This window comes from Naegleria gruberi (assembly GCF_000004985.1).
Source record: "Naegleria gruberi genomic scaffold NAEGRscaffold_39, whole genome shotgun sequence".
In the NCBI taxonomy this organism is placed as follows: Eukaryota; Heterolobosea; class Eutetramitea; order Acrasida; family Naegleriidae; genus Naegleria; species Naegleria gruberi.
The window spans coordinates 194,389-219,571 of record NW_003163288.1 but is presented as its reverse complement, the minus strand read 5'-3'; the positions used below and the strand labels follow the sequence as shown (position 1 = coordinate 219,571).

Below are 25,183 nucleotides of genomic sequence, written 5' to 3'. Positions count from 1 at the left end.
AACATAACCAATGAACGTATTAGCTTTGAGTAGATGGTCACGCTTAGTGTTGGCCATTTACTTGTTTATCTTAATGGTTGTGAGTTACAACATTCAACATGTATGTGCTAAAAGAAATGAAGTATCTATTATTGAATGGAAAGGACTTGTGCTCATCAAGGAAAGCTTGAACATTCCACAAGATAGCATCCTATCAATTAAAGATAATGCTCAAGTAGTATTCTACTCATCATCCAATGTTACACAACCAATCACTATCAATATTAATGGAAGTTTAGAAATTGGAAAGCACGTACAATTCATGAGTTTGGATGTGTTCCAAGGAACAAAACCAGTTCCATCTTTCAACAATGAAATGTGGTCGTTTGTGTTGGATGGCCAAACAAGACGCTTAGATTTGGATTCAGTATCTGTTATCAAGTCTCAAAGACTGAAGGCTGTTCAAACCTTTGACATTCAACAATCACTGGATTCTATTAAACTCAGTAATTGCACAATGAATGGTGGATACAACCTATTTCGTATCATTAGTGGAGAACATGTATTCCATGTAACTGAATCAAAATTTGAAAACATGCAAACCGTCCTTTTGATTGCATTACCAGAAAATGCTTGTCGAGTGACTGTTTCGAATTGTTATTTCTCCAAAATAGGAAATACCTTTGTCCACAAAGGATCTGACAATAAGAATGCAAAGAATTCATTCACTGTTGAGAACACTGTTTTCGACAATGTTGGGCAAGGTATTAATTCTGAGAGAGTTTCCCTTAAATTGACAAATGTTGACTTTAAATGGTTCAAATCCGGTATAGTTTCCTATAATATTACTGCATTCAGAGTTAAATTTGACAATTTCAATATGAAAGAGAGTGGAATAGCAATTGCCAATAATCAACCAGATGTATCTAATGGAGTTTTTGATATCCAACAATGTACATTCCAGAATATCCATGGTCTTGCCGTATTCATGAATTACAACATGAAATTATTTCGCTTTACTAACAATAAGGTGATTAATTTGACCCCATCTTCTGGATTACCATCAATACCTTTGAATTTGATTGGTGGACCATTATTCAATTTTGATTCAGTAGTTTTTGAACAAAATGAAATTGTAAATTGTCAAGTCAATGGATTCTATAGTATTGTAAACTTTGACAATATTGGAGCCCTTTCGTTTGTACGTAACACTTTAACAGGAAACTCTGGTAAATGTTCTCTCACTATTAAGAATGCAATCAATAACAACTTGAGGATTGAAAAAAACATTTTTGATAGTGTCGAAACAGTCAATGGAGATGTCTGTGTGCAAAAAGCTAATTCAAAGCTCAATGTAAGCTTGAATTATTGGGGTAAGAAAGTTGATAAATCTCTTAAATTGACTACATCTGAAATGAATGAAATCATTTCCACTAAATTGAGTCCATCCAAGTATTTTGAATTTGTCCCATACTATTTGACATCAAATGTAAATGACAATGATGCCTCCAATTTAGGAGGATATATCACTCCAGAACCAAGTAAGAATTCAGATAATCTAGGTATTATTATTGGAGCATCAATTGGTGGAGCTGCTCTCCTCCTTGTTATTGTTGGTGTGATAATCCTTACTCTAGTATTTTACAATAGAAAGAAGAGAGCCTATACAGAAATTAGTTCCATCTAATAGAGTTGGAAATAAAATCAATTTAAATATTATCCTGTGTAGGTTTCTCTTGTGGAACAATTTGTTTGTTACTTCTTGGAGAAGTAAGAGCGCTATCATTCTTATTATCGAGCTGTTTGTGTTCAATTGAGAAAAGAGGATTATATAAAGTAATTGCAACAATAGCAAAACTTATAATTCCAATATTGTTGAAAATGAAGAAGAGCAATTTCGAATAAGTGAATCCCTGAATAAGGCCAATCAATGTTGCTATCAGTTGAATAAAGGCACAAAGAGTCAAAATGATCTGTACAGAAATTACTTTGAAAAATGGCTTCTGATATTGTCCCTTATTTTGAGGATTGGAGTTTTTAGAGATGATGATGAGAACTTTCACAGCAGAGAACTATTAAGTGTGAGTTCAAGTAAAAAGAGGTGGACAATTAAACTTACATTGAAGAGAATAGTCTGTAACAGAATTTGTACAACATAGGGAACATACACACCAATATATAATCCTGTCTGGAAATCAGATGAGAGACCAATTGATACCAGTAAGTACACAATCCCCAATGTCAAACTAATCAATAGAACAATCACAAATACAAAAACACCAAAGGCATCTCCAAAAATCGAAAGGAAAACATAATGACTCTTGGAAATAGTTCCACCTCTCTTGATTGTCTTGAAGAAAACAAAGGAAACAAATGTAACAATCAAAGTAATGACAGCCAAATTGGCAGATGTTGTGAATATATAAATTGCTCCAAAGAATGCCATAGCAAAAATAGGAGAATCTGAAACTCCAGCCTCAGCTGCAGTAACTGTACTATTCATTGTAGCGAGGGCATTCTGCATTGCTTCTGTTCCATTTTGTTGTTGAATGAATAGTGATATGTCATCAATAATATCCAAACTAATGGCTTCAAAGATTATTCTTGAAATCAATGAAAATATCTGAATTGCCAATAACAATCCAACTAACATGAGAATGAATTTTTGATTCATTACCATAGTTTTCCTATACTTGTTTCTACTGAAGAAAATCATAATAATCAAACCTAAAGCAAGAAATCCAAGTATGAAAGCAATAGTGAGCCCTATAGAAGCTTGAGTATATTCTCGTGGAGAAAAGTTTTGAAGTCTATATAATTCTCCAAAGGCAAGTGGTTTATTACCATTTTGACCTTGGGGCATTTGTTGTTGAAGGGATGACAGAACCAGGTCAGATTTCGACCAGAGCCAATCACTGGCATCATTACCTGACATTTTTTTCTTACTGACAGAGCATGTTTCGTAGCAGCAATGAGATACATCAATATGTCAAAGTACCAAACAAGCAAATTTGGGTGTTGTTTCCAAAACCTGAGGTGTATTGAGGTTAACATGTTTAAGTTTTTTGGAATATTACCACTTCGATTACAAGCTTCGTGGTACTATCCGTCACCTTTTGATTCTCATGAATCGTTTGCCACGGAAGTACGATATTTGATGTAATTATTAATAAAGGGTTTGTGGTATGTTTTGGGTTGATGACCATACTAACTTCTCTTAGGCTAAATAATGGTATTAATTATGAGGTGTTATCGATGCTTGTTGTTGCTTTCTTTAATTCAATTATAAATAAAATAAATTCATTATTATTTTAAAATTTCTTAACGGATAGCTTTGGTATCATATATAAATATAATCGCCATTAATTTTCATTAGAAATGTTGTTGGACGTTGTTTTTGCTCTCTATTTTATGGCTAATTAGAACACCAGTAGAAAGAGTGCTCTTTTTGCTACATGATGTAACCCAATGTTCAATTATTATTAAAACTCAAAACACAAAAAATCAAAGATTTCTTCCGTGCGTTTGATCATCAATTAGAACACAGGTGTTGATTTGAGAGAGTAACACAACATGAATCAACAGGGAGAGGTATCTTCTTCTACCTCGGATAGCCTTTTGGCTAATATACTCTATCCGATTGCTAATAGTATTTTAGCTGGACCTTCTCCACCTATCATCAATAGCAACAATACATATAACTTTACGAATGGAACCAATGTAGATACACAACACTCAATGGATGCCTTCTTCTTTGTGAGTTTGGCTTTTACGTTGATTTTAGGAACCATTGCCTCTGTAGCACTGTTGAGGTACTACACCAAATCGAACCCATTCCCTTGGTTCTTGTACATTCCATTGTTAATTACCTATTTATTGCTCTTCTTGGCTGTTTTCTTATGTTGTATAGATTTAGCTTCCGTAAGTAATTTAACTTTATAATGTTGTGAATTTAAAACTTGGTTAAATTGTGTAATACAAATTTCATATCAATCATTATTATGGAATTTAAACAACAACAACAAACAACATGTGGATGATGAAAACAGGCAATTTCAAATGATAAATTAAACAAAAAGATGAAGCCTGATCCGGCACTTGTAACCATGTGGAGAGTTATATATTGGACACTACAAGTGTTATCTTGGATTTTACTACCAATTTTCCAGAGTTACTTGTATACCGGTGAATTCTTGGCAATTTTCAGATGGCTTCGTGCTATTTTGGATAACTTGATTACCTACTCAATTATGTTACTTGTGGGAGGTCTTGGTTTGGGAGGATTTTGCATTTACATTGCAATTTCTAATGCGAATGATCCAGCCAATGCTCAGATAATTTCACTAGATTTGATAGCTGGTCTGGGTTTGAGTTTATCCAATATTTATGGTTTGGTCTTGTTGGTTGGTTTCATTGGTTATGGTATAATTGCAGTTCCTAGATATTTATGGGAAACCTCTAATGACGAACGTCAATTGCAATTGTACGAATTTACTACACCAACTATTGTGGAAGAATTAGAGGAATTGGAAAATGAATTGTTGGATTATTTGGGAGTTTGTAAGATATTGGAAAGAAAGGTCGACTCAACACACAAACAATTTAAGAATGTGGAGCGTATAATGATGACTGTCGAAGAAGTGATTCGCGATCACCCACAGTTGAATAAGGCAATTAGAAGATCCACCTCAAGAGATGTTGATGATGGTTTGCTTCCTAAAAACATTGAAGATTTATCAAGATCAGATTGTGTAAAGATTCACAGATTGCTCCAAAAAGCTATTCGTGAGTTTAGTTCCAAACAATATCAATGGAAACATCTCCAAAAGAAGGCATTCATCTTGCAAGATGTAATTCACTCAAAGGAAAACAGTTCTGACATGAAAGTTGCTTCTCCATTCCGTAGTCCAAGACCAAAGGTTGTACAAACAATTATAGAAAAACCAGAGTGGATTTATGTTAAATATTTGAGATCTCTACTTTTGAAATTATTGGCTCTTGCATTCGTTCCATTTGGTTTGATTATCATGTGGTGTGAATTTACACCTCTCTTCAAGAACATTTATGCTACCAAGAGATTGAGTTTATCTATTTTAGAGTTGATAATCATGTCTATGAGAGATCGTTTTGCTATCCAGATAGTTGCTCTTCTCATTTTGGGGTTGATCCTTGTAACACTCCTCTTTGCCATGTATAGAGTTAGAATTTTGTACTTGTTCCAAATGGTTCCTCATCACACTGACTCTTACACTTTATTCTATACAGCTCTCTTATTGTGCAGAGCCATTCCGACTATGTGTTTCAACTTTTTGCAGATGGTTGGTGTCGACCCTGATGATGGTGTTGCCTACTTTGCAATTTATGGAGCTTTGAGAGTAGATGGTCTTCGTATTTTTGGTTTACTTGGTGGTTTTATTGTCGATTACTTCCCATTGTTAATTATTGTTGTTGCCTTTATTACAATGTTCAAACTTATTGAAAGATGTGGAACTTTGTGTAATATTCAAAGATTTAGTTATACTGGATCAAATATGAGTGACGAAACAATTTTGGAAGGCAGAGAAATATTACATAGAGCTCGTGCTAAGAAGTTGAGACAACTTCAAAATGTTAGTGCTGAAAAGATTTCCTCCTCATTCGACAAATTAGAAGAAAACGACTTGAGATCAGCTGTTAATATTTCATTGGATGAAAATGAAGATTTTGAGACAAGAATTGAGATTGATGACAATATCAAACTCGTTGAAGTGAATGAGGATAACTATGACTATGATGACTTTTCAGAACCACAAGAAACTAAAAGTTCACACAAATCTCGTCTAGATAGAGTTTACGAGAAGCATGGAAGAGAAAGACCAAATCCAAATGATTATTCAAAAAATACCAGCTTTACTGATACCATCAAGAATAAGCTAAAGTCAGCAAAGAAGAATTTTGATTCTGTTCTGTAAATAAAATCAATTGTCGTTGTCTTGAGATTCTTTAACAAAATTACAAAAACTTTTGAGAGAATAAAAGCTAAGGATTCTAGACATAGACCAATACCTGTTCCCAATGAAATACCTAACGTAATTGTCAGTCCCAAAGTAATTGGTGCCAGACAGTTCCCAACTTTAATCACAACTCCAAAAATCTAAAGAACTCCAATGGTATTGACATTGTCTGCATCAAAGTTTATCATCAACTTACTTTCGAAAGTAAGGATACTTAATTACAGTTACTTCTCCGATAAAGATCAGAAGAATGTGCCTACCTCAGCAGCTATCCAGATTAAATTGAACTGGAATCTCTTCCCACTTCCAAAAACAAGAAAAATGACTCCACTGAAAATATCCCCGATTTTCTTTTTGCTTTTCATGTGCCTACCAGTGGTAATTAATGCTCTGGTTGATAATTCAACAACAACAACGACATCATCATCATTTGATCAACAATTGTCATCTGGTTATGTATTTGTCTATGTTAAGCCGTCATCCTTAAATACAGAACGCAATTGTACATCCCCTAATAACCCTTGCAAGAGTGTAGAAGAGGCTATTTCCTATGCCAATTCTATTAGATTTTCTAGAGTTCATGTCTACTTGATGGATGGAGAATACAAGTGTGGAATAGTATGTTATCAACCATTGCAAAGTTTGATCTTGGAATCATTTGATCAAAGTAAGAGGATTCAATTTGAATGTAATGGAGGATCTTTCTTTACTTATTTAAATGCCATGAATGGATTAAAGTTGTCGGGATTGAAACTTTTTGATTTTACTTTGAACAATGGTGGCAACAGTTTGGTTGCTGTTCCATTGATAGAGATTGAGAATTCCATTCTACTTAATTCAGTAATTTATGAACCAAGTCGTCAGTTTGGAACAATTTCTGTGTCTGTTGTAAATTCTCAATTAGAATTTGTTGAATTTTACGCAACTGTTACAGCAAATTTTGCAAATTCCACACTTAAAAACATCAAACACACACAAGAGACTCCATCTTTAAATCCTGGCACATTTTTCAATAATTGTACCATTGAAAAGTATCAATTTATTTCCTCTTCTCTATCTGATAGAGACAATATGGTTGAGCTAAGATTTTCCTTATTGCGCAGTAGAGTGAAAGATTCTGATTTTTTGATTTGTAGAACCTCTGAAATTTCACAAAATACCTTCACTGGCTCTGTAACCATTCGACAGAGCTTTTTGGCATCTTCAAAATTTGAAAACAACAATGTGAGTGATGGCGAATTTCAATTCTACGCCTATAACATTAATTCTTTAAAAATTGGATTCAATGAATTTCATAATTTACTGGCAAACAGTCCAGTACTCCAAATTGCTAACACTTTACAAACAATGTTCCTCTCTAATAATTTCAATAATGTTAAAAATGGTATCAGCGTTTCTCAAAGTAATTACATTGCACTATTTCAAACTAACTTTAGAAATTCTAGTATTTCCATACGTATTGATTCGTTGATGGATGTTGCCCAATCATCTTTATTAATGAATTATTGTGATTTTAACTACAATGGTGATTTAACAATACAACATGGAGTTTATATAAAGGCAAATATCATTCAAATTAATGATTGCACATTCAATGGAAACAAGGCAGTGAGAGGAGGTGCTGTCTATGTTGAAGGATTGGCAATTTCATTAAGACTACTCGCAAACAACAATAGTGCCCAAATGGGAGGTGCTATCTATGCCAAATTATTGGGAACAGATGCTTTGGATTTGAGAGCTTCAACGAATACACATAATACGGCACAACTTGGAGGTGCTATTTTTGTTGAAAACCCAAAACCATTAGTGCTTTTGGATTATTTGAAGTGTTCATACAATCGTGCTGTATTCTCAGGAGGTTGTATTTATATTTCAGAGCCAGGTCCTTATATTATTGTATCAAGTTTTCTCATGGAGGATAATAATGAAGCCGGATCATATGGAGATATCATTGGAGAACCTCTAAATAATATAACATTTACTGTAGAAGTTATATCTGCTACTAGTGTTGTTTCCAAATTCATTCAAAACCAAGATGTTATCTATTCACAATACCCAGGACAAGAGCTGACCATTAGTATAGGAAATTTACAGACCTATACGGGTAAAGGAGAAAGGGTTTCAGTCAAGAAATTACAAAGTCAAGTGGACGTTGTTTCCTTATCAGAGGGTACGATTTATTCGAAAAAGCTTATTCCAAATCAACTTAATTCTGTAACCTATTCACTTGACATAGACAAAATGCAACTGAGACAAGTGCATGGATATATTACAATCCAAAATATTGTTCAAAATATCACTATTAATATTGCAGATTGTCCAAAAGGAAAAGTACTTCAAAATCCACTTTCTACTGGTTTTGTTTGTATTGATACTGATAATTCTGAGCAAATAATAATTCCAATCAGTGTGGTTCTTGGAATTCTCTTAATGATTTTTATCATTCTTTTATTGTTTCTTACTTTTAGAGGAGTGAGACATGTTTATATGAAACTAAACCTTCTCAAGAGAAAGGAAATTGCCGAAAAGAATTTGGAAGACGTAATTATTGAAAATTCATTCAATTCTTTAAGTCAACCACTTTTGGTAACTTCAGATAAATCCTTTACTTCACAATCTTTGATTATTCCAATTGAGGAAATTTCAATTGAAAAGAAAATAGGAGAGGGAAGTAATGGTGTTGTTTATTTGGGTAAATGGAAAGGTAAACAAGTTGCCATCAAAGCACTCAAGTCAGATACTACCGGTGATGAAGTTGGTGAGTTTGAACGAGAGGCAGCAATTTTAAATAGTTTATCTCATCCAAATATTGTCAAATTTTATGGAATTTCCAAGACCTCCAACAACAAATACATGGTTGTGGAGTACATTGGTAATGGAAGTTTGGATCGATTGATTTACAATTCAAGAATAGGAGTTTCTCCTTTGAATTTGAAAGGAAAACTTGATATTTTAATTTCAATTGCCAATGGAATGAAATATCTTCACACATTGAATCCTCCATTGATTCACAGGTATGTTTCTTTAGTTAATTTAAGTTTTTTTATTGATTTCCATAAATAGAGATTTAAAACCAGGAAATATACTCATTAGTAATGATTTTGTTGGAAAGGTTTCAGATTTTGGATTATCAACACCCACTGATAGTGCCTCAACTAAGAACATCGGCACAGTTTTCTACATGGCCTCCGAAATGATTGAAAGTGGATCCTATACCACCAAAGTTGATGTGTACAGTTTCTCCATTATTATGTGGGAAGTTTTCTTTGAGGAACACTGTTATTGTAATTCCAGAGTTTTCAAAATTCACAGATTTGGATCAAATGATGCAACAAACAGCACGAATGAATATACTATTCTATGCAGAGTGTTAAAGGGGTCAAGACCTAAAATACCCTTCTCTACCAATGAGGAGATGAATATTTGGTTGAGTGAGTTTGTGTTACCAACAGAGAAGAAATTGCCATTGGAGATATTATCAGAATTTACTAGGAAGTATCTTGAGCTGATGCAAGTTTGTTGGGATAAGGATCCGTCTGTTCGTCCTTCATTTACTGAGATTATGTCAGAATTGAATAAGCTGAAATCAATTCTCGAATCAAAATCCAACTAAATTTCAATAGTTTCACTCTCAAAATCACATTTATTCATTCAATATTACATTAAACCTGTCTTGTTCATTCAATCGTAAAATATTAAAACATAAAATTGTAAAATAAATAAAAATTTCTTTTAAAAAAAACAATTTAAATGCATTTAGATCCAACATCTGCTCTGGTGATTTTTGAATTAATAGATTTCCAATTATCGGAGGGAATTTACAGCAAATTATTACGAAGAAAATTTAATAGTCAACAGGAAAATCTGTGCAAATGGTTCCGAAGAAGAGATGATTTTCTCAATATTGAACTAAAAACATGGAAATTAAAGAGTATAATTTCGTGGAGGGAAATTCGTCTGATTCCTGTCGAGTTTATGGCCTGTAGAAATGTTGTATTGGAGGCAGTGAATCAAAATGGACAACTTTATATTGATCATGCGAGAGGTTCCTTTCCTTCATGGTTGTTAGATAAGGAAATATTAAAGAGGGCCCTCTCAATGTCTGGAGCAATGATTCACTATGGAGATCCGAGTATTGCCTATGATGAAGATGTGATTGAGGTTGCAATGGAAAAAACTGGATTTACTTTGCATAATCTTCCCTCAAAGTATTTGGAAAATAAGGAATTTATATTGAGAGTTTTAAAAGTCAATCCATTCAATATTTACTTTATTGGAAATGAGTTGGAATATGATGAGGATGTTATTACTGCTGCTGCAAAGGGAGATATTAATTATTTAGATGAATCGAAACTGGTGGATAAGAAACTGGCCAGATTATTCATCAGTTGGAATGGACTCAATTTGAAAGTATTTTCAAAATTTCAGAATGATTTAGACATTGTTCAAATTGCTGTTACACAAAATGGATTGGCTCTGAATTTTTGCTCTAGAGATGTACCTTACTCTATTGTTAAAATTGCAGTGAAGCAAAATGGGCTTGCACTGGAGTTTGCGAATGAAGTAATGAGAGATCAAAGTGAAATTGTGCTATTGGCTGTAAAGCAGAATGGTTTGGCTCTTCAATATGCATCTATACGATTGAGGTCTGATAAGAATATTGTAAAACAAGCATTATCTCAAAATCCCCTAGCTATTGAACATGTAATTAATGTTTGTTGGGAAATCAAGTTATTACAAGAACAATTAATTTCTTCAATGACCGAAGATTTAATATTGGAAACTATTGTCAAATCAGAGTATATCAAACATTTACCAAATCATCTGCTGAACGATATCGAGTTTGCTGAAAAAGCACTCAAAGTGAACCCGAAAGTCTATCACTTTCTTTCACATCATTTAAAGACAAATAAGAATCTAATAATCAAGACTTTATCAGAAGATATTACCATTGATATACTTCCCTCAATGTTGGAGGATGAAGAATTCCTTCTTGAATGTCTCAAACATTCAAAAACATTCGGTAGTCAACACAAACTCACAAACAGTCAACTATCTGATAGAGACTATATAAAAAGGGCACTAGTAGCAAATCCTAGTCTAATACGAAACAATAACGATATTAGACATTTGTACATTACGGATGAGTCAATGCTTTTGTTCACACTAAAACAGCGTTCTGGTATGGCAGCAGAGTTTGTAAATTATATTTCAAAAAGCAAAGATATAGCAATTGAATTAGCACGACATGCAGGGCTATTTTGTGAGATTGGTCACCCAGCTATTCCCTATGAAGAAGCTCTCAAAGAAAGACTATCTTTCGAATATGATAACGTGTTCTTGACAAGAAATAATATTGAGAGTGGTGGTTAATGAAATAATTAAAGCTTGTTGTATAGAAATTCTCAAATGGAATTATCGTGGTGAGGAGAGTAACATCGATCTATTGATACTGGCACTAATTTAGAAAAGGCAACTTACAAGTCAAGTCAACCAACAGCCAATTACAACGACAATTTAGAAAATATTCTAAAAGGTAATTTTGCTTTTATAATTTGGAAACGTACTTTCGACATGCTTTTTATTTCGTAATGCCTTTCGCAATTAGTACTTTACTTGTTGCAAATCAACAAGCGGTTGACTTGAAGACATCCATATTTGGAGGTAGTGGAATAGCAACAAGTAACAATGTTTATTCACACAAGAAGGATGGCCGGCAGACACTGACAATTCCACCACAAAGAAAAAACATGTTAAAGCAATTCACTGTTGTTTTATTGAGCTTGGCTCTTGTCATTGCTTTCTGTAACGCAACCACTGTCAACATTCTTGACAACATTCCATCTTCTGAACAGGCAGGTATTTTGACTGGTGCATCCACATACGATTGTGCTCCTGTTATTACCAACATTATCAACACGTACATTTCAACAACATCTGACAGTACCAATTCCCAACCATACAATATTGGTGTAAGAATCTTCTTCCCAAAGGGCATGTATACCATTTCCTCCAATTTGACAATTGTTAAAGATGGTGTTACATTGATGGGTGAAGGTACCCAATCCTCTGTTCTCTATCTTCGTGGAGCTGGTAAAGTTAAGGTCGGTAACAATGCATCACCAATGCAAAATGTAAAGGGATTTAAAGTTTTTGATTTGGCATTTGTAAACACTGGTTCATCAACTGGTTCACCAATGGTTGATTTGGATTTGGTTTCCATCTCACAATTCGAAAGAGTTTATGTTAAGAATAACAATCCTAATGTTGCCATTTCCAACATGAGATTGAACGGTTACCAATGGTTGAAATTTGATAATTTGAACTTGAATGGTGCAACTGAGCACAATTTAATTGTCGATTCTATGGACGCTGAAAATTGGAATGCTTTTGTCCACTTTGACACTTCCATGTTTACTTTGGGAACAGCAAAAGCAACTCAATCATCAAATATTGTTTTTAGAAATGCTGGTTCTGATAATACTTTCAATGCTGTTGCTTTCCAAATGTCAAATTGTCATTTGAGCTATTATCCAGGAGATGGAGATTACACCAAGGATACTTATGGTATTCGTTTTGATTCTTCATTGCCAGGTGCTGTAAATGTTAATTTACTCATGACAGGAGGTGCCTTTGAAAATCAAAAGACAATGGTTTCAGTTCCAAAGGCTGCTACAGTTGACTTTTATTCAGTTCTCTTCTTGGGTAATCTTCATGGAAGTACTGCTGTTGGTTATGATGAATATAAGGGACGTTTCAGCTTCTACTCTTGCAGATTTGTCAATTTGGATGCTGGAATTACTGCTGGTGGTGCCAAGAATTTGTTTGGATCTACAATCTTTTACAATATTGCTGGAAGCAAGTTGAATTTCAATGCATTGAGTGCTGATGGTACATTTATTGGAATTGTTTTGAAACAATCAAAGACTGTTAGTGTAGCTGCTGGATCCACCACAGCGACACTCACATTCGATAGTGCATTCGAAAGGGTACCAATCAAATTTTCATTCACTCCAACTTGGTCCACCTATTGGAGCATTCAAAGTGTATCAACAACTGCTATTACTATCAAGTTTGGAACTGCTCCAACTGTGGCAACCAATATTTATGTTGAAGCATCAGCTGTTTAAAACTTGCAAACCAATAAACTGTGCAAATTTAATGAAATTTATTTCTGAAGTAAACATTTAGTTTTGTTTCTGGCTTGAGTGAAAATGAAAGATAAAAAGAAAATTAACTTTACCCACAAATTGTTAGGGTTGGATACTAAAAGTCTAATACATATCCTTTTCTGTATTGAGTGAAAATATCCATAGTAATTTGAAGCAATTCTTCCTGAATGGCACTAAATGATTTTCTTTTTTTGGGATCTACACATGTGCAAGCATTTACCAAATTTACCAATTTTTCAACTTGTTCTCCATTTAGAAAATTATAACTTTGCATTAAACTAACTTCTAATCTGCTACTTGAGTCAGATCCTAGTATGAGACCACTTAATGAGTTTTTGATACGGGTTAATGAAAGTAGAGATCGTTGTTCATTGTTATCTTTCAAATATATTTCTCCAAATAGTAATTCATACATGGTAACTCCAAAGCTATAGACATCAATTGCTTTTCTATTGAATTCAAAATCCTTAGGAAGTTGATTATTAATTAAAGCAATCAATTCCGGTGCCATATAACCCAATGTACCCACCCTCGATACATTATATGTTTCTGTTTTCTCAATTTGTTGTGAAACATCAAAGTCAGCAATTTTGGCATCCTTAATAAGTATTTCACCACCAACCTCCATCTTGGAAACCAATATATTTGGAGGCTTAATGTCATTGTGCACTATACCATCTTGGTGCATTCTATTGAGGGTTCCAGAACATTTCAAGAAGACCATCAAAATTTGAAATAGTTTCAGGAATGAATCTCCACAAATCGAATACTCTTTCAATGAGCTATCCATCAATTCAAAATATAGCCTAAACCCTCCATCATACTGCAAATGGTGTAGCATTTCCACAGTTCCTGTGTAGGTATTAATCTTTTCAAGTATTTCAATTTCAATAATAGAGATTAAGTGAGTTACTTTCTCAGCGACATCCTTCTCGTTTAATTTAACCTTAAACACAGTTCCGTAACCTCCTTTTCCTAGAATTGTCTTATTCATGCTTTCAATTTTTGGATTTGAGAGTTTTGTAACTTTCCTCGGTTCAAATTGAACTTTCGAATAACTGTATGCAATTAATTCAGCCAAATTGTAAACAACATATTCCTCCCATGAAATAAATTGATCCTTCTTGTGAGAAAGCACGTGTTTTAAAGGAAGGGTCATTAAGGCTTTCCTATTCGTTTGTAAAAGCAAGAGTTCAAAGGCTGAGCTATATTCCATGTAGGATAATACTAATTTTCTTACTTTCTCATTTAGATTTGTGTTCGATGAAATAAATTCTCCAGTATCCGAAATTTTAGACCAATCAGATCCAATAAACATCATTCTAACAAGTAAATATTTGATTGACTCCACATATAAATGGTCAATCTTGTTCTGTATGTCTACTGAAGTATTCAGTAGTTGAATAATTTCAATATGATTCGAATATTTCAAAAGTAAGCTGTTGAGATCCATTTCCTTTCTAACATTTTCCTCAACATGTTCCAAAATCTCTTTCTTTATCCAAAATTGGTAACTTTTGCATTGTAATTGAAACATACGGATATGCTTGGATCAATTTTAATGGATGGTGCATTGATCAGATGTTTTACAATTTCTATATCACAATTTCTGCATGCAACTTTCAAAGGATTCTATTTATGAAATTAAATTTCCATAAATAGTAAACTTACGAATTTGTTTACATCAATAAAAGGTGATTCCAATAATAATTTTACAATTTCCAGATTTCCTTCTACACATGCTCGGTATAGAGGTGTCTAAATTATCATAGATAATTAGCTATTCGAAATTATTCGAACCATACCTGATTATCAAATACCTATTTTATCCAGAAAATCAAAAGAGTTAATTTTCAAGAGATTGCTGAACATACATTCTAACAATTCCGAATATTACTAAATTTCCAAATAAACAGCATACATACTTCCTAATTATTTTAGTTTCCAATAAAACTATTCTAAACTTACAGACTAGAAATCATTCAACAATTAAAACAACCCACAATTTCCTACTTACTACTTGATTGACATTAATATTTGAATGTCCCAGTAACAATTTTACAATTTCCACTTTTTTACAATAAACCAACGGAGTCTTTACAAAATATTTAAAAATATTTAAATATTAAATATCATAAAACGTACCATCCGATTCACATCAATATTCGGAATAGTCAGTAAATACTCTACAATTTCATCTCTTTCCATATTACAAGCCAATCTCAACAAGGTAAAATTAAAATGTTCATCATATTCATTATTAATGATGGAATGAAGTGAGCAGGAACGAATTTTGGAATAATCATTGTTTCGGATACATTCAACAGCTTCTTCCCATTTCTTCTTATCGGTTGATGCCATTTTTTTTGTTTGTAGTCATTACAAAAATAGTTTATACACGTTTCGAATAATATCAATCAACAAAGGCACAGCTCAGATGGAGAATCTGCGAAAAAGGATCCTAAAAAGCAACATTCAAGAAAGAAACACTCTGAGATTAAAGATGGAAAGTTTATTGAGTAGAAAATTGTCTTCATTGATTTAGTGGAATAATGATAAGTTGCTCTTTCAAATATTTGAAACTTTGTTTACAGTTTGTTTCAATTAATGAAATTTTGGGCTGCAGAGCTTCCATTCTCAGCAGCTTTTATGATCCATTCCATTGCTTTGCAATAATCATGTTGAACTCCTTTTCCAATAAGGTATAACCATCCAATTTGAAATTGAGCGCATGAATGACCATGTTCAGCAGCTTTTAGAAACCATTCCATTGCTTTTTTGTAATCTTGTTTGACTCCTTGTCCATTTTGATATAAAAATCCAATGTTGTGATATGATGAATTGAATGACCATTGTTAGTAGATATTAAAAACCACTCCATTGCTTTGGAATAATCCTGTTTAACTCCTTTTCCATGCTTGATATAAACATCCAATGTTGTGATATGATGCTGAATGACCATTTCCAGCAGCTTTTAAATACCATTCCATTGCTTTGGAATAATCCTGTTTAACTCCTTTTCCATGCTTGTATAACCATCCAATTTGAAATTGTGATGCTGAATGACCATTTTCAGCAGCTTTTAAATACCATTCCATTGCTTTGGAATAATCTTGTTTATCTCCTTTTCCATTTTGATATAAAAATCCAATATTAAATTGCGACTTTATACATCCTTGTTGAGCACCTTTAAGATATTCCAAAGCATTTAAATGATCGGGACGGTGCACTGTTTTCTTAACATTACGTTGATCTTGTTTGGTTGGAGTTTTTGGAGTTTCTCTCTTTCTTTTCATTTTTTGTTTTATTTTTTTAAAAGAAATAAGTCCTCATCTCTAAGCGAACACACATTTAAGACATTTACTATTTACTAATCGGTTTGGATGTGTAATAGTATTAAGGAAAAGTGAAAATTTTCACTAAATTCATCATGAGATTAGTTTCCGTTTAAACCATTGAATTTCCATTTGTTCGTGCCATGTTAGATTCATTGTTTGGTTGAGCATTAATCACCAGAGGTTGCTTTTCACTTGATTTAGTCTTGCTTTGTTTTTTCTTTGAATTTACCTTTGAGTTGCTTGTTTCAGTTGTTGTTGGTGCTCTATTCTTTCTTGCCACAGCTACTCTCCACCAGATAAATATAATAGCTACTGAAAATACCAAAATTGAAAGAGGATAAAACACACAAATCAAAATCAGATCAGTTGTTGGAAGTAGAAATGGAAAATCTGATAAATACCAATTTAGAATTTCAAATCTTTCATAACAATTCCAGAATGTATCTGCAGTTGAATTGGTCAATGATTGAACCATGTTCAATGCTTGTTCCTTATCTGTTGTTACCATGTTAGTTGAAATTCTTCTAATCCATTCGTTTAGATTCGAATTGACATCCCATCCAGGTTCATAACACGTGGTCATTCCAGCAATACATTCAACAGGACTCTCCTGTCCAATATCTTGTTCCGAAATTGTAAATTTATGGTCCATCTTCTTTGTTTCTGAATAATGAATATTAGCCCGTGTCGGTAATTTATAAGAATTCACATTAAACTTTTTCACCAATTGACAATCAGCTTCCGAACATATTCTCCTCTTAGTATTGGCATCAAACACACTACAAATAGCTGCCTTAGGTTGCAAATCAGCATAATTACTCGAGAAATATACACTATACACAATGGCCAACACTAAAAACACCAAGCCAAGAATACATAAATAATAAGCAGGATTCTTTATAGACCTTCTAAATGATGGAATGAAAATTATCATTTTTTTTAATTTGTTAGAATGTGCATTTCATCTGTATTCGAAATAAGATGGCAGTAAATTAGAACTACTTACTCCTCGGAGCTTTATTCACACTTAATACACTTTTGGTATTGAGGTGGGGTTGGGAGTTTTAATAGTAAAATTTGAATCAGGATTAACAATATTCGTCAACAGGTACTTTGTGGCAATGCTGATTTTCAGAGTGATTTCTCACATCATGAAATCAAAGAATAATTCACATCAATTTTAAGAAGTGAATTTTCATCATGTGATTGGAAACTTATATTTCATCGTGGAAAATTCAAGTTGGTGCTCCGATTATTCACCAAACAAACCATCATCATTGTTTTCCATCATTAGCCAGGAATAAAATCAAAAGGAAGGTTCTATCTCTTCATCTTTTATCTTCATTGGAAAAGAAAGTAATTTGTGAAATAATACAATATCAAATTTATTCCTGATGAACTTTTGATTGAAATTAAATGTGCCCACAACCCAATCCGCTTAAAGAATCCTTGATTGTTAACCCACCACTGGCAACTACAGTTTCATCAACAGGTTCATTTGTTCCTTATCAAGATCTTTAAAAAACATATGGCAACAACCATCCACACGCACACAACCAGCAAACTGGTTCTTCTAGTTGCTTGGTTAGTTTTCTCCTCATATATGTGTTGCCTATCATATGGTGCTGTCTCCGATCCTAACCACCTCACAATTAAGAGAAATCAAGAAGAAGAACAATGTATTGATACAGCCATTGGTGTTTATCTACAATGTAGTGGTTATGGTAGTTGTACTGCTGGTGTTTGTTCATGTCCAAGTCGATTTTATGGTAAATATTGTTCTGTTTTTGGTGCAGTTGCAACATCTGCATACACCCACCCAATGTTGGGTGTTCAGGTTATATCTTCTATATCATCATTGGCCACTAATGATGTTATTTCTAATGTTGAATATTCTTGGTCACAAGTTTCTGGTCCAGCTTTTGATTTGGCATCAGTTGCAGGGTATTTAAATAGACCACAATTGAAAATCCCTGGAAAGGTAGACAAGTTGTCTCTTGATAATGGTATTAAATCTGGTAATACTTATGGTTTTTCATTGACTGCCAAAGTTACAACTCCTTCCTTGAGTGTTACTATCACTGAATCAACTACAATTGTAGTTCAACAAGATCCAAAATTGACATTCTTGTTACAAGATGCCAACACAAATCAAATTATTACATCAGGCATTGCTGGTAAAACCAATTTCAAGTTGACTATTACTGGTAATTCTAATCCATATTCTGATTCTGATTTTGGTTATGGATTTGGTTTTGCTGATTCTGACGCCATTACAATTCTTACCGAGGTGTCACCAAATCCAGCTACATTTACTTTACCATTACTTTCTGGTAAAAATTCAATTGATCTCTATGTTGCAACATATGGTTCTAAATCCGTCAGTATTCAAAAATTGACTACCATTCCACTCACCAATCCAGTTGCAAATTTGCCAACTAGTCAAGCTATTACACTCATATCTAACCTCCTTTCCACTAATTCGTCTGTTGGAGACTTGTTAGGTGTTGCCTCTCTATTGAATACAGTTTCAACAAGTGATAATTCTCAAATTTCAACAAAGGCAGCCATAAGAAATACTATTATTACATCACTCTCCAAAGATATTGCTTCAGGTGATCTTGGGGCTGTAGTGAAAGTACTTGAATCTGTCACTTCAGTTGCTGGTGAACTTACACAAACGTCTGCTAATAAGGCCTTAGATGCATTAATTGAATCTACTCGTAATTCTAAATTCTCTCCTGACATTGTTAAATCTGTTATTAATGTTGCCTCAAATGCCTTGTTATTGACATCTAACGACAAGTCATCTTTATTGGCCAAGTCCATTGGTGCGAAATTAACACCAGCTCTCACACTTGGTGATGTTGTCACAGCAAGTAGCGCTAACATTGATTTGGCAGTTGCTAAGGGAGCTAGTTTAATTCCTGTTGGTTCCTCTACTATTGAAATGGCAACTTCAAAAACTCGTTTCTTGGCATGTTTCCTAATTACAGACAAGTACGAATTTAATTATTGCATTCAAGCTGTTTTAGCAAATGCTCGAACTGTACAGCCAACAAAAAAAAGAGAATCTTCATTGAAAATGGTATCTAAGGTTTATGATTTTATTCCACTTTTTGAAAATGGTACTATAGCTGATGGTATTGTCAACGGTTATATCAAGATTACAATCCCATATTCTGGTACAATGACTCCAATTTGTGGAAGATATGATAGGGCTACAGAGACTGTTAGTGTGGATACAACAATTATTACTACTAACCAAAATGGTTCAGTTGTTTGTCAAACAAAGAATTTGAGTGGAAATGTATTGTTGGCTCCTTTGGCACAAGTAAGTGGAAGTGTCTCCATCAGTATGACTTTGAAGTATTTCTCTTGCTTGATTGTGCTTATCTTGTTCCTTCTTTAATTGACATATAATAAATAAATTCAAAACTATTTTTTCAATTCATTCCTATTTTTAGCTTTGTGACAATGCTTGCAATGAAAACCATTTTTGTAAACTCTGATCACGTTTTCAAATTTACCGTTCATAAAAAAAATGGAAGGGATCTACATTCCACCTGATATTGTGTTTCATATACGATCTTTCCTAAATAATTTTCAGTACAAATTTCAAATTTTGACTTTCCAAATTGGTCGCCAAATCTTTCCATCACGTTTTCTATTCAATTCCATGGGTGAGAATTGAAGTGCATAAAACCGAGTCTTTTAGTATTGAGGAAATGTGTAATAGTAGTGCCATGCAGGGAGTTTTGGAATTGGACATGAATAATTATGACCTTTCACCAGAAGATTTACAACACGTTTTATCTTGCAAAAATTTTACCAGTTTGGAAATATTGGAATTGAAGGGGAAATCGATTGATTTTGACACTTTCAGAAATCTTTTACCAAAAGCGTCATTCCTATCTAGCTTGAATGTGTTCACTTTACCTAGTATTAAGGGAGGAAGTTGTCAGGAACAAGTCGATTTATTTGTAGAAATTGCAGATACTCACAGTCCCCTATTCTTTCGAAAAGCAGGGAATATCATGTACGCTAACAAAATGAATTCTAAAGGATTTGATCTTTATTTAAAAGCTGCTGAGCTAGGACATTCGTTATCACAATACTCAATTGGAAGAGAATTTGAATTTCGAAAAGATTACAATGAAGCATTCAAGTGGTTCTCAAAGGCATCTCAACAAGGAATTGTGAAATCTCAATGTAAACTTGGAAGTTTCTATGCCAAAGGGAAGGGAACTGAAAAGAATGTTAGAAAGGCATTTGAGTGGACTATTAAAGCTGCAAAGAAAGGACATGTCAGAGCTCAGTACAACCTTTCAATCTTATTCCGTGTCGAACCAGGTTATGAAGATAAGGAAATGAAAATATTTTGGCTTGAAAAAGCAGCTCAGCAAGATCATCCACGAGCCATTAATGATTTAGGGGTCAGTCTTACGTGCGGAGATGAGTTTGAAGACTTAGAAAGAGCTCTTGAATTATTCAAAAGAGCAGAGTCATTGGGTGTGAAAGTTGCATCAGTTAACAAGCTCAATCTCCTAGAAGAAATGGAAGATAGATACGATAGTAGTGATGAATGAATTCAATAGCTTGTTTTGATGAGCTGCAACGTTGTTAAATAATCATATTTGGTTGAGAAAATATAAATATATAATTTTTGAAAAAATTCAGACTTCTTGGAATAAGGTTTATTTTGAAGTAACTTTGATGTTGCATTCAACCATTCATCCAAAGCAACGTTTGCTGTATTACGGAGAAATCGTCGTAAGAAGAGAGAGAAAGTTGTAGTAAAGCATGTGAATAGTATATTGATGGTTGGTGAACACTATAGTTGTGGAGATTTTTGTATATACCATCAATCTTATGTATTAAGTATTGAGGAAGAATCTCTGAGCTTATTCAGTTTTGTTTCAATAATAATAATTGACAATTCCTCAATATATTCAAAAGCGCTGAAAATCATCCATTTACCAATAGCTTGTTCAAAAATTAATAAATGCCAATACTATCGTATTTTCAATCAAATATGTAAACTATTAACATATTTGAATATAGTTTCAACACCATATCAACAGGTAAATATTGTAAATAGCCTTGACTCTTTGCTGCTAATCCATAACCAAATATATCTATTTGAGTTCCTGATTCGAATAGTTCCAGAAATCTAGAATACATTTACGAAAACTTCCTTGAATTATCTTTTGTGACATATTTCTTTGAAAGCTTGATTTCTTTCACTTCTTTCAGCAGAAGGGTTTTCCAATTAATGATGCCCAAATGGTAGACAAATATTAAATATATCAGCATCTGATAGCAATTTCTGGATTTTGAAATTTGTGAGCTGCTAGATTATCCCAAATTAATAAATCACCACGTTTACATTTTTGCAATAACACATCTTTGACCCATGTTTCAATATGTGATAAGTGAACTCCACGTACTTTCTCTTGAATAGTAGTTTTCTCACCTGCAATCGTCTTCTTTTTTTTTTCTTGAGAAAGAACAACACTTATTGGCAAGAATTCACCAACAGTATTCACTCCTACCAAGAATGTATCTTTTTCTTTGATATGATTACATGAAGGAACATATCCATTATCAACTTGGCTATCTACATATGTTTTAAGGCCTTGTTTGTTTGTATCAGTGCCTGTTTCATCAAAGAAATATTGCATTATTGGTAGGATTAAATTCTAATACTTCAAACACCAATTTAGCGAAAAGAGTATAGAAATAATACCATCTATATACTCTTTCATATAGTGATCACCAATTTTACAGCTTTTACCATTTTAGTTTTCACTGATTCTTGATCAAAATATTTAACTCCAAAACTGTGACAATAAGATAAACTCACTGTCTTATTTGTAATTTTTGTGATAGCTTCATGGATTGCAGTATCTGAAATTTGCTTTTTAGCATCTCTTTGGGATCTAATATCAGTAATTACAGAAACAATTTCATCACTTGTTAATTTTAGAGATTTTCTACCTCTTGCTAATGTTTCTTTTCCAGTCAAACTACCATTATCAAATTGTTTCAATAGTCTTCCTAATTGATCAAGGGCAATCTTATTTTGCTTGCAGTATACTGATTTAGATCCATACTCTTTCCTTTTGTTTGATGGTTCATTCATAAATCAAAATATCAGCTTTTTGCATAATATTAACAGTAATAATCCAATAATTAAAAATTCCACAAATACTATTATTTAGATGAAAATAAACATGTACATCGCCAACGGTGGCGCCAACTGATAACCAATAGGAAAATATTCGGAAGTAATTTTACCTGATGGAATCGACCATGCTGAACAATACTAGATTGAAAGTTTTCCAAATTATCATATAAATCTGGCAGTGATGATGATTGAATTTCACTAAAATATTACTATTACCAGATTTATTTCCACAAATATTACTATTATAATGATTTTACCAACTTGAATTTTTCCGAATAATAAAATTATTTCCAAATCATGATGAACAATTAAATTCCAAAAATTACTATTAATACTATTATTTAAATGATGATGAGATGATGTGGTGAAATTTTTGGAGTTAATAGATGTGAAACTACTCCAAGAATCAACAGAGTCGTGATGGACGTACATGTTTAGCCAATATTTTTGCAATATTTTTCCGCTTTGTTATTAACATTCTTTTCCGGTGACAACCAAAACATCAGGACGTACTAGTAAGATTTCCCAGTGAAATAAATATTAAAAAACAAAAATGACCGACCTAGCAGGAATCGAACCTGCGTCCTTGGATTCAGAGTCCAATATGCTCCCTCTGCACCATAGGTCGTTACATTATTGTTCTTAAAATATCTCAATCGAACAAAAAATTGGAATCAAATAGCAAAATCATGTTATGAACATGTTTCATTTAACTTTTGTATCATTGACCTACATCTTATTCTGAAGAATGGCTGAGGATTTCATGGGAGTTTGGGAGGGTTTTTTGGGACTAAGATTGTTCAGTTCATCTGTAGTAATAATTACAGATGAATTCACATTTTGAGTATTGTTTGGTGTTTCTTCAGGTTCTGAATTTGAGGACGATGAAAATGCCTCAACCAAAGCTCGTTTCTTTGCTCTTATTGTATTGTTAGACATGGATTGATCTTCAAAATGTTTTTTAAAGTCTCTGTCCCAATAATTCTTGAGTGAAGTTTCAGAATAATAATCCAAAGACAAAAAAATTCTTCAAAATTAAAGATTTAAGTATTTGGGAACATGTCAACAAGTCATTATTCATATTATATGTTCTAGTTAAAAACAATTGTAATTTTCAAGTTTATTGAACCAACTTATCTAATAAACACATTGATACCACCATGACTAGTCTTCCAATATGGCCAATAGGTATTACTTGATTCACCCCACAACATACTGTGACTTTCACTATCTGTTGTCATGTAAAAATGATTATGAGTTGTCAACCATGGGTCTTCATTAAAGTTTCCTCTCTTGCAAACTTGTACAGAATAAGGAGTATTTGGACTGATAGAACTTGCTAATAGAGTAATTGTGGCTGTACAATCATTCCCACCATATCCAGAAGTGAGTTGATCCAAATTAACTAGAATCCAATGCACACCATCACCTGTTGTAATTAATACTTGAGTTCTAGGAATGTTGGAATAATCGAGACCAAATGTAACACCAGCAGCTGATAATGATCTTGGATTATAAATTCCAGAACCGCTTCCACCAAAATTATCATTCAAAGGCCACCAACCTGCAGCTGCAACACGACGAACAAATGTGAAACCTCCACCACTCATAGTCATATTACAATACACTAATACTTCAGTAGTTTGTGGCTTGATGTAGTAAAAACCAGATTCTGCATATGGATAAGCTTGATAAAATTCCAAACAACTTGCCTTGGCCACACCATTGGCCATTCTTCTGCCTGTTGTATCATCTCCAGTAATAATGATTGGTTCACAGTAAGGACCATACACTCCACTATTACAAACACAAGTATTGTTGGAAACACATGTGCCACGACCATTACAAACAGAGCTTGTATTGGTTGCTAAAATTCCATTACATGAAGCGAGAGAACAATTACTACCTGACCATCCTGGATAACATGAACAGACATCAAGAGAAGAACATACTCCATGACCAGAACAAACTGTTGAAGGATATTTGGAAGGAGCGAGTCCAAAACATGCCAAGTCACAATTGTCTCCGTCTTGTTTGTTGCATTGATCATTCAATGGAGCTATTTCTAAGGACAACATCTTTTTAGCAGCCTCAATCTTGTTCAATTGCTTGACTCTGGTCTTGATCTGAGAATTTAATGCTGAGGAATTTGTAGACATCAAAATTGCAATGCTATTATTCAACTTGCTGCTGATACAATCTAATTGAGAAACCTCTTGTTGAAGATCTGCAAGGAATGCCCTTACGCCACATCCTTGACTATTGGTACACGTTGCTGCATCAACAACTTGACATACAGAGAGATATATAAACAACATGCTTATTGAGGCAATAAGGAAACTTGTAAACTTGAGAGTCATGATTGCTTGTTTCATTTTTTCTTGTACTACAAATCAAGAGTTGACATGGCTACATCCATTCAAGAATCTACAAATTGTCCACCGCTCTTTGCGCCAAATCTTTTTTGCCAATGTTTGAACCAAGCAAACCCGCTAAACCCTTTTCACAAAT

At 33.5% G+C, this 25,183-nt stretch overlaps 13 protein-coding genes and 1 non-coding gene across 14 annotated transcripts; 7 read left to right on the top strand and 7 right to left on the bottom strand.

Annotated features, from left to right (window-relative positions):
* Positions 1–10: 10 nt before the first annotated feature.
* On the top strand, positions 11–1,666 carry NAEGRDRAFT_50876 (uncharacterized protein; the record flags this gene model as incomplete). The annotated part of the gene is made up of 1 exon (XM_002674597.1): positions 11–1,666. The coding sequence occupies one exon, from the start codon at positions 11–13 to the stop codon at positions 1,664–1,666; it is 1,656 nt and encodes a 551-aa protein (XP_002674643.1).
* A 372-nt stretch (positions 1,667–2,038) lies between these two features.
* NAEGRDRAFT_70293 (uncharacterized protein) lies at positions 2,039–2,914 on the bottom strand (the record flags this gene model as incomplete). The annotated part of the gene is made up of 1 exon (XM_002674515.1): positions 2,039–2,914. One exon carries the CDS (start codon positions 2,912–2,914, stop codon positions 2,039–2,041), a length of 876 nt encoding a protein of 291 aa, XP_002674561.1.
* A 1,144-nt stretch (positions 2,915–4,058) lies between these two features.
* On the top strand, positions 4,059–5,930 carry NAEGRDRAFT_50875 (uncharacterized protein; the record flags this gene model as incomplete). The annotated part of the gene is made up of 1 exon (XM_002674596.1): positions 4,059–5,930. The coding sequence occupies one exon, from the start codon at positions 4,059–4,061 to the stop codon at positions 5,928–5,930; it is 1,872 nt and encodes a 623-aa protein (XP_002674642.1).
* Positions 5,931–6,125: 195 nt separating this feature from the next.
* On the top strand, positions 6,126–9,585 carry NAEGRDRAFT_50874 (uncharacterized protein; the record flags this gene model as incomplete). The annotated part of the gene is made up of 2 exons (XM_002674595.1): positions 6,126–8,986; positions 9,036–9,585. 2 exons carry the CDS (start codon positions 6,126–6,128, stop codon positions 9,583–9,585), a joined length of 3,411 nt encoding a protein of 1,136 aa, XP_002674641.1.
* Positions 9,586–9,947: 362 nt separating this feature from the next.
* Positions 9,948–11,345, top strand: NAEGRDRAFT_70290 (uncharacterized protein; the record flags this gene model as incomplete). Its single annotated transcript, XM_002674594.1, has 1 exon — positions 9,948–11,345. The coding sequence occupies one exon, from the start codon at positions 9,948–9,950 to the stop codon at positions 11,343–11,345; it is 1,398 nt and encodes a 465-aa protein (XP_002674640.1).
* A 218-nt stretch (positions 11,346–11,563) lies between these two features.
* Positions 11,564–13,102, top strand: NAEGRDRAFT_70289 (uncharacterized protein; the record flags this gene model as incomplete). Its single annotated transcript, XM_002674593.1, has 1 exon — positions 11,564–13,102. The coding sequence occupies one exon, from the start codon at positions 11,564–11,566 to the stop codon at positions 13,100–13,102; it is 1,539 nt and encodes a 512-aa protein (XP_002674639.1).
* A 20-nt stretch (positions 13,103–13,122) lies between these two features.
* On the bottom strand, positions 13,123–14,597 carry NAEGRDRAFT_58713 (protein kinase; the record flags this gene model as incomplete). The annotated part of the gene is made up of 1 exon (XM_002674514.1): positions 13,123–14,597. The coding sequence occupies one exon, from the start codon at positions 14,595–14,597 to the stop codon at positions 13,239–13,241; it is 1,359 nt and encodes a 452-aa protein (XP_002674560.1). The 3' UTR covers positions 13,123–13,238.
* Positions 14,598–16,044: 1,447 nt separating this feature from the next.
* Positions 16,045–16,440, bottom strand: NAEGRDRAFT_70287 (uncharacterized protein; the record flags this gene model as incomplete). The annotated part of the gene is made up of 1 exon (XM_002674513.1): positions 16,045–16,440. One exon carries the CDS (start codon positions 16,438–16,440, stop codon positions 16,045–16,047), a length of 396 nt encoding a protein of 131 aa, XP_002674559.1.
* Positions 16,441–16,591: 151 nt separating this feature from the next.
* Positions 16,592–17,416, bottom strand: NAEGRDRAFT_70286 (uncharacterized protein; the record flags this gene model as incomplete). Its single annotated transcript, XM_002674512.1, has 1 exon — positions 16,592–17,416. The coding sequence occupies one exon, from the start codon at positions 17,414–17,416 to the stop codon at positions 16,592–16,594; it is 825 nt and encodes a 274-aa protein (XP_002674558.1).
* Positions 17,417–18,304: 888 nt separating this feature from the next.
* On the top strand, positions 18,305–19,894 carry NAEGRDRAFT_50870 (uncharacterized protein; the record flags this gene model as incomplete). Its single annotated transcript, XM_002674592.1, has 1 exon — positions 18,305–19,894. One exon carries the CDS (start codon positions 18,305–18,307, stop codon positions 19,892–19,894), a length of 1,590 nt encoding a protein of 529 aa, XP_002674638.1.
* Positions 19,895–20,032: 138 nt separating this feature from the next.
* Positions 20,033–21,513, top strand: NAEGRDRAFT_80591 (sel1-like repeat domain-containing protein). Its single transcript, XM_002674591.1, has one exon. The coding sequence runs from the start codon at positions 20,211–20,213 to the stop codon at positions 21,069–21,071; it is 861 nt and encodes a 286-aa protein (XP_002674637.1). The 5' UTR covers positions 20,033–20,210; the 3' UTR covers positions 21,072–21,513.
* NAEGRDRAFT_70283 (uncharacterized protein) lies at positions 21,353–23,611 on the bottom strand (the record flags this gene model as incomplete). Its single annotated transcript, XM_002674511.1, has 4 exons — positions 21,353–21,496; positions 21,933–22,141; positions 22,345–22,604; positions 23,406–23,611. The coding sequence occupies 4 exons, from the start codon at positions 23,609–23,611 to the stop codon at positions 21,353–21,355; spliced, it is 819 nt and encodes a 272-aa protein (XP_002674557.1).
* On the bottom strand, positions 23,230–23,300 carry NAEGRDRAFT_t455. The gene has a single exon. It is a non-coding gene; the product is annotated as a tRNA-Gln (tRNA).
* A 194-nt stretch (positions 23,612–23,805) lies between the features above and the next one.
* On the bottom strand, positions 23,806–25,047 carry NAEGRDRAFT_70282 (uncharacterized protein; the record flags this gene model as incomplete). The annotated part of the gene is made up of 1 exon (XM_002674510.1): positions 23,806–25,047. The coding sequence occupies one exon, from the start codon at positions 25,045–25,047 to the stop codon at positions 23,806–23,808; it is 1,242 nt and encodes a 413-aa protein (XP_002674556.1).
* Between the last annotated feature and the right edge of the window lie 136 nt (positions 25,048–25,183).